Source organism: Giraffa tippelskirchi, chromosome 10, assembly GCF_054371585.1.
Source record: "Giraffa tippelskirchi isolate mGirTip1 chromosome 10, T2T-mGirTip1v1.2.pri, whole genome shotgun sequence".
In the NCBI taxonomy this organism is placed as follows: domain Eukaryota; kingdom Metazoa; phylum Chordata; class Mammalia; order Artiodactyla; family Giraffidae; genus Giraffa; species Giraffa tippelskirchi.
Window position 1 is genome coordinate 142,472,134 of NC_137284.1, and position 12,106 is coordinate 142,484,239.

The window sequence follows — 12,106 nt, forward strand, 5'->3', positions numbered from 1 at the left end:
TGGATTGTAAACATCTGTGATTTCACCACTATTGGGCAGTATCTACACCATTTCAGATTTGTCAAACTATCTAGAAATAATCTATTCAGCTAAGGTAGGGAGAACCATGAAACCATCTCTTGTACAACTTAGTAAATATAGTACTATACATTTGTATATCTTAGCACATGAATCATCTCATTTGTCTTCACATCTCTCCTAGGAAGTAGGCAGAAGTGATAACTTATTTTACATACAGGAAATGAAAGGTCAGTATTTGATGACTTGACAAGGTGATGATGACTATGATAATGATCCTGCTGAACGTGAGTCTAAGCATTCTACCTGGGCTTTCTCATTTAGTCTGTGTTAAATCCTTAGTCAGTGGATACTATTATTGGCTCCATTTTACAAATGAGGAAACTGAGGCATGGGGTATGGGGTAGATAAGTAACATGGCCAAGGTTACACAGTTTAGAAGGAGCAGTGCCAGAGTGCACATCAGGAGCTGGACTCAAGCGCTCAGGCTTAACCTCTAGTGCCACCCTTGAGGAAGGGATAGCATCTTTTCTAGAACCCAGGTCTTTTTCTTCTAGGTCTATGACCATTCCCCTACAGCACTCTTTCCTTTTGGCTTGAAGCTGATATTGACGGCCTTGTTATTTGTTCTTTCTCTCTTAGGAAGAGAAAAGGAGGCTAAAGGAAGAGATTGAACGGCGAAGGGCAGAAGCTGCTGAGAAACGCCAGAAGATGCCAGAAGATGGTTTATCAGAGGACAAGAAGCCCTTCAAATGTTTCACTCCTAAAGGTTCATCTCTCAAGGTATTTTTCCCCAGAAAACCTTCTTGTGTTTATTAAAATATGATAGAAATATGATTTCAGCCCCTGATCTAGTTATTGATTATTCAAAGTTTTTGCTTCATTTATCTTTTTGCTCCCTCTGTCAGCAATTTCATAGCTTTTTTTCATTTTCAAGATATAGATAGGAGAGAAATCAAGTGGAGAACTTTGTGTCTTTTGTTTATTAGATCTTTGATTAAAATGACCTATGGTGATTACCTCTGGATTTCATTGGCCCACACTCTCAGTGTGCCTTATTACTTTGAGCAAGTAAAAGCAGAAACATTGAAACTTTATAAAATGGGCACATATATTTTAAAGGTTTAAGCTGTTTTTTCATGCTAATTTCATTATTTTTCTTTATCATTATTAAGAGCAGGACAGCTGTGGATGGTACAGGTCAAATTTCAAAGCTGTTATCATCAAAGGAGATGAAATGTAACTCGGATAGGCTCCCTTGCCAGGATGAGTTTGATCTGACTACTCCCTTCAGTGGGCATCGGTTCAGTTCATTCGCTCAGTCGTGTCCGACTCTTTGCAACCCCATGAACCGCAGCACACCAGGCCTCGTTGACCATCATCAACTCCCTGAGTCTACCCAAACCCATGTCCATCGAGTCGGTGATGCCATCCAGCCATCTCATCCTCTGTCGTCCCCTTCTCCTCCTGCCCTCAATCTTTCCCAGCATCAGGGTCTTTTCAAATGAGTCAGTTCTTTGCATCAGGTGGCCAAAGTATTGGAGTTTCAGCTTCAACATCAGTCCTTCCAATGAACACCCAGGAATGACCTCCTTTAGGATGGACTGGTTGGATCTCCTTGCTGTCCAAGGGACTCTCAAGAGTCTTCTCCAACACCACAGTTCAAAAGCATCAATTCTTCAGCGCTCAGCTTTCTTTATAGTCCAACTCTCACATCCATACACGACCACTGGAAAAACCATAGCCTTGACTAGACGGACCTTTGTTGGCAAAGTAATGTCTCTGCTTTTTAGTATGCTGTCTAGGTTGGTCATAACTTTCCTTCCTAATAAAGGAAGACAGAAGTGCTGCTGAGAGAATGAGCAGGAAGGAGTTGAGTCAGGGCGATGATGGGATGGTTGAGATGGAGGGACAAGAGCATAGACTCAAATATGTATTTTTGCTTATACAGTTAGCATGTGTTGAGTCCCTGGCACAGTGAAGATACTCACTGATGTAGTGAGTAAGTGCTTATTGAATAAATACATGGATGAATGAATCTTTAGAGGTTGGAACTTTGAGCAGTTTTTATTTTCTGTCGTCCTAGCTAGGTTACAAAGCCCTGACAACAGGTTATAAAGCACTGACAACAGGTAAAGCCAGTATAGAATCATAGCCAGGCCGCAGCTGGTTAACGTGTGTGTGTGTATGTCTATCAGTGTGTGCACATTTTGATCAAAAGTCAGTTATTTACACTTACACTTATTACCTGTTTCACATGGATGTTTTATTCCTAGATCATTTCATTTAGTCTTTAGGATGGTCTGGGTCTCCGTCTACCTTGGTTCTAACCCCTCCCAAGTAAACTCCTTATAGTTCAACCTCCTCTCAAGGGCTGCTTCAGCGGGAATTGAAACTAAGCCACAGGGGAATTTTCTTCTTTGATATTTGGTATTTATAACAAATCTAATATGTTTTATGAACTATGAAGGAGGGAAGCACAAAGCGAGGTCACTGTCCCTAGGGCACTCATACAGTTGACCGCCTCAGGAAGACTCAAGAATTACAAGGGTAACCAAGTGCAGACTACCAGCTCAGTGAGGTCTCTGAGTGGAGCGGAAGGAAGAGAGAGAGGCTGTGTGGAGTAAGTGAGCTTCATTTATGGATCTGAAATTTGAATTTCATGAAGTTTTCCTATGTTACAAAATATGCTTTTGACTTTTTCCAAACCATTTAACGATGTAAAATGTTCTTAGTTTATGGGTGGGTGGAGAACACGGGCAAAACTCCATTTGCATATCCCTGTTGAAGGAGAAAAAGCAGAAAGATGCAAACCCTGCTCACTTTAGACCATCTCTGCACAGCCAGTAGGTCCCCCTCTGTCTGGGTCCTTTTGTTCCTGGCTCATCAAAAATCAAAAAGAAAAAAGTGTCCTCTCTGTTTCAACCTTCCTTCAATTGCCACCGGAGCTAAGCTTTCCTTGAACTGTGTGAGAACATGAGAAAAGTTGTAGTTATCGAGACTTCTAATTTCTTCTTTGTTTTTCAAAAGAAACTGCAACCCGTCCTCCTTCTTCAAACATCTCTCTACCAAGGTTCCCAACTTAGCTTCTCTAGTGTTTCCATCAACCAGACTCCAGAGTTCCCACAAAGCCATTTATCTACTTATTCTGGTAGAGAAGGACAGGAAAGCCTGGCATGCTGCAGTCGCAAAGAGTCAGACACGGCTGAGCAACTGAACAACATTCTAGTAGAGAGGCGTGTGTGAGCCATCAAAATTGATATATAAAAAGGAAGTTTTTAATTTCTGTGTAACAGAGACGTGCTTTCAAGAATAGGCAGTCTAGTGTTTTTCTCCATAGTATGTGCCTTGAAAAACCTGCTATGGCTCTTGTTTTATAACTTCATTTTGTGTCCTACAATTGAAATTCCTGCAACTGTTGACACTCTTGGCCCTGCAGCTTTTATAAATGGTCACAAGCTAACATTGTTGAATGCCAGTGGGAGGAGAAACATTTGATATTTGACCACAAGATATTATCCACTGGTGTATTTTGTTGATTTCTCATGGCTTACATTCCTCATCTGAGAAGCTCAGAACCTGGTTTCTCATAGTTAAATTATGCTGGCAGTGAATGATCTTTCTTACATAAGACATACAAAGAATAAGTTTAAAGTAAATTAAATTTAGAATTTTGTTTTTATTGTTATTATTTTCATATACTCGTGGTGGAAGGAGTGTAGAGTTAAGGAGAGCACCAGTTTGCTGAAATGTGTGTGATTTTACCCTGTTTTATTAGGACCACCCTGCCACCTCTTGGTTTATAGATTTCTCTCTTTAAACTCCAGTTTCTCTCTTTAAACTCCTCACACAGAACGAGTAATTTACAAATTTAGTAGAAACTGTTACATTACCCAGAGTCACTAAGTGCAGGCATTTGCCAGCAAAAATACATCAGTAAGTCCCGACAGAATGTGATGATGAGCTCAAGCTATATTGAATACTGTAGATACAGAAGGAGACGTTAGAGTCTGAGAGCCATAATGTGAATAAACGTGATGGCCAACATTAACAAGATGATCCCCAGGTCAGAACGATGCTAGAGGTGCTACAAAGAACAGGCCTCCTCTCTGTCTCCCCTGTCCATTGTCCTTTCCCCACACTGAGCGGTTCTCCATTCTTCAGTCCCACTGCTCTGATTGCTTCTTGGTCCCCCAAATCTTTGTATATGTGTCTGCTTTTATTCCCCAGGTTCAGGGAAGATAGTAGTATGGACTGAGAAACCCTCTTTATAAGCTGAAAATATTAACTGGTTTTATTTTTTTCCTATTCCTAGATAGAAGAGCGAGCAGAATTTTTGAATAAGTCTGTGCAGAAAAGGTAAATATGGTTGATTGTTGAACTGAGAATCATCAACCATTATATGTAATGGAAAAATTCTCTCATATTTTTATGCATGTCTGTGTGTGTTTATTTACTTAACAGTGGTGTCAAATCAACTCATCAAGCAGCAGTAGTCTCCAAGATTGACAGCAGACTGGAGCAATACACCAGTGCAATTGAGGTGAGAGATGTCCTCGATGTTAGAAAACTGAAGTGAAAGTGTTAGTCACTCAGTCGTGTCTGACTCTGTGCGAACCCACGAACTGTAGCCTCAGTGTTATGGTCAAACAGAAATAGACTCTGATTGTATAAACAATCGGAGAAACACTTAGGACAATAATCAAGTCCAGTAGTGTTAGAATGTTAATTATGCTTTATTATTTTGAACTAGTTATAGAGAAAGCAATAGTAAAGATAAATTATAGAAAAGTTTTAAATAAATTATTATTCACTACTTTCCACCTGAGTATTCTTTAATGAAGGTGTAATTTTTTTAATGAATGAGTTTGTTACCTAACTGTATTATTTATATGTTCACAAATATACCTTCAATATTCTTAATTCCTTGTAAAAGGTGTTCCCACATATAGTTTAAATAGGTCCTTTACAACCATGATTAGTCCTTCGTTGTCTATAAGAGCTTTTATTATCAAATATATTGGTAGTATAAATTAATATAAAGATGATAGCCAGCTGGAATTTAATAGTCCATTTCAAATTGATTGTTTTATATTTGAAGGATCATAGTTTTATGCCTCTGTCTAATCCAACTTTCTTTTCCCCCCAACTGACCTAGGAGTTCTACTCTTATTTGGAAATAATGTATATTTCCAAGTACCAAAGCACTAAGAGGGTAGGGTGCCATTGATCATGATGCAATCCTGATTTTTTTTTTCTCCTTTGTGTAGACTTTAGTTTTAGTTGTCTGCTATGATGTGACTGGATCAGTTTGATTTGATTTGATCCTGTCCTTTGTACTGCAGAGTGGAGATGCCTATAAAATAGTTTGTAACAAATGATAAGAGGGAATAAGAAAGAGTTCTGGATGGTTTATCAAGTGAATAATCAAGTCCTAACATTCAAGAGGAGATTTTTAGAAGATTAAATGGCACTAAAACATAAGACAAATAAGACAAATTGCAAATAGTTTTTTTTTTCTGTGGTTGAATTGGTCATAACTCTAACAGGGTTAATGAAGCCAAGACTATGGCTTCAGCCTTTACATAGTCCGGCAGTGGGGCCACTCACCCTGGCTGCCCACCTTGATGACACATGCCACAGGCCCCAAAGCAGGACCAGGAGAGAAACTGCATGATTTAGGGTATGTGCATCACTACTGCTGGAAAAGTATCTTGAACGCACATCTTTCTTTTTTGCACCTGTTCATTCCTCCTTGCAGTATATTCTCCATGCAGTGGTCTCTCAGTCTTTCGATGTTTTGGCATATTCCTATCTTTGGTCCTTGGCATATACTGTTAGCTCTGCATGAAACGGTGTTTATGCTTTCCTTCACCAACCTCTTTGAAGTCTTCCATCAGATCTGGGTTTAAATGTCTCATCCTCAAAGTGGCCTACTTTGCCCCCCTAAACTAAGTGCGTGCTCAGTCGCATGGTGTTGTCTGATTCTTTCCAACCTTTCGGACTGTAGCCTGCCAGGCTCCCCTGTTCATGGGGTTTTTCTGGCAAGAAGACAGGAGTGGGTTGCCGTGCCCTCTTCCAGGGGACTTACCAACCCTGGGATCAAACCCACGTCTCCTACATCTCCTGCAGTGCAGGTGGGTTCTTTACCACTTGAGCCACCTGGGAAGCCCACTAAACTAAGTACCACTGTCCTGTTGTATGGTCTCTTGGCATGCTTTCAGCACCACACTCATCTTTCATAGCACTTATTGCAACGTGAAATAATACTGAATAACTAGTTACCATCTGTCCTATTAATGTCAGTCCAGTGGGGCTTACAGAGCGTACTATCTTGAGTGCCACCATGTCCCCAGAGCCTAACACAGTGCCCTGCACACAGCAGGCACTCAAAAAGTGTCTGTTGAAGAAATGAAGTAGCATATCACTATAATAATAAGTGGGGGGAGGGATGCCAATGAAAAGCATATTTCACTTTGAAAAGATCCTCTGCAGTACATATAATGGTTTATTTGGAGGTAGAGATGTTATCAAAATGTATAGAAATTATGAGTCATTTTTGGTGAAAGTGTTTACCCGATGAATTTGTTAAGTGATAATGTTGAGGAAGACAGGCTTACTATAGTTTTACGAGAACAAACTTATCAGCGCCAATCCTAAGAACGATTCACATACTTCAGGGAACAAAAGCTGCAAAACCTACAAAGCCAGCAGCCTCGGACCTTCCTGTTCCTGCCGAAGGTGTCCGCAACATCAAGAGCATGTGGGAGAAAGGCAACGTGTTCTCGTCCCCCACTGCATCAGGCACACCAAACAAGGTAAGCAAAGATTGCTGTCTTTTCATTCTGGAGGTTGGATTTTCCCCCCCCTTTTTTTCTTTTCTCTCTCTCTCTTTTTTTTTTTTTAGGAATTACATAGTTAATTACAAAAGCAATGAAGAAAGTATAATTCTTACTTTCTTTTGCAATGACCACAAAAGCAAGCTCAGAAAGAATGTGTTCCTGAGGTTCTATACTATGCCCTGGCCAGAGGCCTCTAAATACAATGCCCAGAGTTCATCACTAACCTTGAGATTGGCAGGGGAGGGGAAGTGCAGGGGGAGGAAAACCAGATATCATACTCTTTCAATATCAAGTTCAAGGTTTATTTTCCTTAAAATAGTCCATATAATGATCGGTAATTGATTGGTGCTATATGAAATAATACTGAATAGTATTTTGAGGTTGCTTTGAATTTCCAGGTAGTTTTTTTTTCCCCTTTAACATTGGATGCTTGACTTTTACAGGAAACCGCTGGCTTGAAGGTGGGGGTCTCCAGCCGCATCAATGAATGGCTAACCAAAACGCCCGAGGGAAGCAAGTCGCCTGCTCCCAAGCCTTCTGTAAGCAGCTCCAGGTTATTCTGAATGTCTTTGATAGCTCAGCTTCCAGCAACAGAAGAAAACAGGCTGTTGGGGTATTTGTCTGGGAAAAACAGGACCCCTGTTCTTGGCTGTGACTGCTGAGTAGCAAACAAGGAGGGGCTCAGATGAGAGAGAGCAGTCCCAAACAGCTGCACTATCATTACCCAGAAGGTAAAACGGAACTGTCATCACCTCTCCCAGAACACTGAGGCAGTTCCGATTTACCCTTTTAACTGTCTGCGTGTTTAGTTTCTCTTCTATAAGTTAAGCTAGGAATTTGGAAATGTCAGATCATATTGGCCATTTCTCTGTCAAGAGCACCCCTAGACTTAGATGTTATGCTGGCTATCGAACTCACATTTTCTAATTTGCCTAATTTCTGTAATTTAACACAAAAATACAGTGATTAGGTAGTTGTTGAAATAATTGCTGTAATTTCCTTGTCAACACCTCCAAAGGAGAGCTATTAAAAACAAAACAACAGTAAGACTAGAAACTATAAAAACTGGTTATGAATGTTATTTTTGGAAATTTAAAATCTTCTCTTTAAGCATGGCTTTCTTACTAAAAATATTCTCTTAACCTTTTCATTGAATATATATGATAGTTGCCTTGCATTTATCATTAAAATCAAAAGCCTTGTGAAGCTCCCTACTGTACACTGGTGAGCGTTCTCTGTTCAGTTGGCTTTTATAGCTTTGTTGGTGCCCAAGGTAGCAAAAAACTCTATTGTCACAACCACTCCATTTCAGAGGCAGAAGAAAAGCTTCCCAAACCCTAGGTCTCTGCACCATTGAGCATTTAATCACACCCATTGGCTCCATGTTTAATCTCCAAAGTTACTAGAGTTTATCTTCCAACTGAAAAAAGAAAAAATGGAAATATTTCCATACTCTTCTTGGGTACAATTCCTTGTAATCAATTAACATTCAGCCTGAGATTCTTTACATAAAGGCCTCACAGCGATAGAAAACTAATGTGAACACAGTTTATACAACTGGAAAGTTAATATATTGAAAAGAAATCTTTTTCCCTCTCCCAATAGATGTAGACTCTTTGTGACTCTGGACCGTAGCTCCTGAGACTACTCTGTCCATGGGATTTTTCTGGCAAGAATACTGGAGTAGGTTGCCATTTCCTCCTCCAGAGAATATTCCTGACTCAGGGATCGAACCCAAGTCTCCTGTGTCTCCTGCATTGCAGGCAGATTCTTTGCCCTCTGGGCCATCAGGGAAGCCCTCAGATATATGAAAGGAGGCCTATAAAAGGAGATAGTAGGGCTTTCCAGGTGGCCCTAGTGGTAAAGAACCCGCCTACCAATGTAGGAGACTTAAGAGACACAGGTTCAATCCCTGGGTCGGGAAGATTCCCTGGAGGAGGGCATGGCAACCCACTCCAGTATTCTTGCCTGGAGAATCCCATGGACAGAGGAACCTGGCAGGCTACAGTCCACGGGGTTGAAAAGAGTCAGACACAACTAAAGCAACTTAGCACACACAAGGCGAGGGATGATACCCTCAAGGTATGTGATCTTTAGTGCCTCAAGTTTCCCCAGCACCCCAGGTGACATAAAGAGTGGAAATTATTTTTTAATGGAAGTTTATGTAAAGTTGTATGGTTCCAGACAAGTGTTTATCAACCTTATTGAATTATGGACCCCTTTGAAAACCTAATGAAATCTAAGGACCCTCGCCCCTAAAACATTGCATATAATACAAGTTCAGCAAGTTTGTGGACCCATTTAAGACTTCTCATGATAACAAGATAAGAAGAAAGAGGTGTATGTTTTTCTTCTTTCTTCTTGGATGAATATGGCACATTGCTAAAGGAGGTGGTCAGTTTTTTACATGTATTTGCAACCTTGTTTCATTTCAGTCCCAGATTGTACTCATATATTTGGTCAAGGACTTGACCCATACTCTTTTATCAACACTTTAACTGATAAGCCTATCATCTATTTCATCCTAATGGGAGGGTTAAAAAGATTCAATTCAGTTAGTATTATAATAGGTATAGCGGAGTCAAGGTTTCCACAAAAATCCACATTTTCTGGGAATTATTGATGACGTCCTAAAAATGGCAGGACAAACAGGCATTACAGGGAAATCACAAAATCATCGCCTGCTTTATCTAATATTTAATAAGTAATTTGCTAGACTGTCTCCTAGGGCAGGGGTCCCCAACCCCAAGCCCACAGACCAGTAGTGGTCTGTGGCCTGTTAGGAACTGAGTCACACACAGCAGGAGATGAGTGGCGGGAGAGCAAGTGAAGTTTCATCTTCATTTACAGCTGTTTCCCACCACTTGCATTACTGCCTGATTCTGCATTTTGCTGAATTGTATAATTATTTCATTACATATCACAACGTAATATAATAACAGCAATAAAGTGCACAATAAATGTAACACACTTGAATCATCTTGAAACCATTCTCGCCTACCCCTGGTCCATGGAAAAACTGTCCTCCTTGAAACTGGTCCCTCATGCCAAAATGGTTGGCAACTGCTATACTAGAGTCTAGAGAAGAAAAGGAAAGAAGAATGTGGCAATTAGTATACATCAGAATGATCTCTTTTTCCCCGTGTCCCATTGGATTTTGTAGACTAGTGTGGCTTCCTCGATAAAGGCCAGGTTGAAAGATAATGATACGTAATTGATGTTATAGATAAAAGGCCAGCTTGAGTATTCTTAATAAGCAACTTTGAGCTTTGTGCACATTCCAAGAGTAGTAGACCAGCAACATGTCATTCAGGAAAAGAAGTAACTTGGAGTTCAACAAGGCAGGAGTGTGAACCACAAACAATAAAGATCCAGCAGAAAGGAAATGAAAATGTCCAAACTACTGGAAAGAGCCGGAAGGATCCTGTAGATATGAGTACATGAAACTTATCAGACAAAAGGTTAAATCCAGGAAGGCGGCTTAGAAAGTCAGGTCAAGAAAGACTGTTGTCTAGGTCTTATCCAGGGGGTTTCACTCTGGTGGCCTGCAGCCGTGCTTTATTTTCCCTTTTAAAATTATAATTCAAACACATTTTTGAGGTGTGGAGGCATGCACTCTTTAATTTGTTGATTCTCTCTTTTTCAAAATTTAAAATTTTCCTCCACCAGCCACTTCCGGCTTTTCTGTTTCTAACCTGTCTCTTCATGACAGGCATGTGAGTCTGACAGCCTGGGGATTCTGGTCAGGCCAACACTGAGCTCAGGATATCAGAAGATTACCTAAGGACAACAATAGAGAGGAGGCTCCCAAAGCCACCCTTCTAACTGGGGGCCATAAACGATTTATTCTTAGCCCTTGGTTTCTATTCCTTGGCATATGTATGTGGAGGGAAAAGCCAGGGTTGTGTTTGCAGATGTGTGGCACATGGCCATTAAGGAAAAATCAGAGAGAAATTCTCTCACCAAAACAGTGCTCATCCAGTGAAACCTCAAGAAGAAGGAAAAGAGATTCGTGTTCAGTTCTAAAATTCACCTAAGGGAAAAACCATCCTCTGCTACTAGCTATGGATTAATTTTCATGTAATTAAAAATGCTCAGAAGCTTGTCAAATCAATATTATTTGGGGTTTCTGAAAATTAATAACTTATTTAAACACTGATCTATACCTGATTCTTTACTGGGACATCTATTGCTGTTTGTGGGTAGAATTTACAGGACTTCAGTGTCACTGTGGAAAATTCTGAATATGTCTGTTGTACCTGGTTTGTCTGTTCTTTGCGTCTAAACTACATGTTATATACAGCAATTAAAATGCTAATTTATCTTTCTTTTTGTTTTTAAAAAAAAAACGTTTTCTTTCTCAGCTGAATTCTCTTCTTCATTCTTTGATCTCTGGTTGACTGGAAGTCTGCTTTCCTGCCTTCATTTTTCCCTCTTCTTCTGGAGTGGGTCTTTCTCTAAAATGTAGTAGGCCAGTCAGGTAATTTCATTTATATTTCCCATTTGATTTGAAATGCCAATTTGCTACTTGGATGTTAATATTTTCTTTAAATAGACTCTCTAAACTCCTTAAGTGACCGCAAAAGATTCATAGGCAGGATTTAAGGGAGATACAATTCATTTTCCTCAGTAGAAGAGTATTCACATTTAAAAAAAGTATTTGTCTAATATGAATCAAATAAATAAAGTAGTAATAGCCACTTTCCAGAGCTACCATTAACATGTTCCTAATAATAGTCTCCAAATTTTTTTAACAGTCTTCCAGACAATTTGGCAGCTTCTGCCTGCATTGGAATATACAGTGGAATTCTTCAAAAACAACCTGATTTGTTGCTTACTGGTTCCAAGTTAAATAGCTGTAACTCTCTAACAGAATATCAGGAATCCACATCACAGTGAAAATCCTGAAATTTATTAATAATAAGATTAAGGCAAATCTGAGCTGCTTCACGTGGTACTATTTAACCAGCGCATCTTCAGCATTACAATCTCAATAGTTATCTACGAAAAAATATATGTCCATTTAGACTGGTGTCCATAGGTAAATGCAATTGCTGTTAGCTTTGCCTTCTATTGAGAAAAGGGTTTGCCAAAATAAACATTACTATTTCAGTAAAACACATTTATTTTCCAGAAACTGCCTTTGCCAAGGACTAATATAAGCAAATGTTAGAAGGAAAGTAAATGGAAACAGAAATTTGGATCCTTGTCTAAGCCAAATTCATTATGAGGTAGTAAATAAAAAA

The 12,106-nt window shown here is 39.7% G+C and overlaps 1 protein-coding gene across 29 annotated transcripts in view; it reads left to right on the forward strand.

Annotated features, from left to right (window-relative positions):
• Positions 1-12,106, forward strand: part of CALD1 (caldesmon 1) — a 237,536-nt gene that overhangs the window by 219,140 nt on the left and 6,290 nt on the right. For all 29 annotated transcript variants that reach the window (XR_014066400.1, XR_014066401.1, XR_014066399.1 and 26 more), the window contains 5 exons: positions 661-801; positions 4,334-4,377; positions 4,483-4,561; positions 6,699-6,836; positions 7,304-7,399. Coding sequence is in view for 26 of the 29 variants with exons in the window: in XM_081532959.1 (XP_081389085.1) it covers positions 661-801; positions 4,334-4,377; positions 4,483-4,561; positions 6,699-6,836; positions 7,304-7,399 (498 nt within the window). In the remaining 3 variants the exon portion in view is untranslated. The remainder of the gene's footprint in view (positions 1-660; positions 802-4,333; positions 4,378-4,482; positions 4,562-6,698; positions 6,837-7,303; positions 7,400-12,106) is intronic.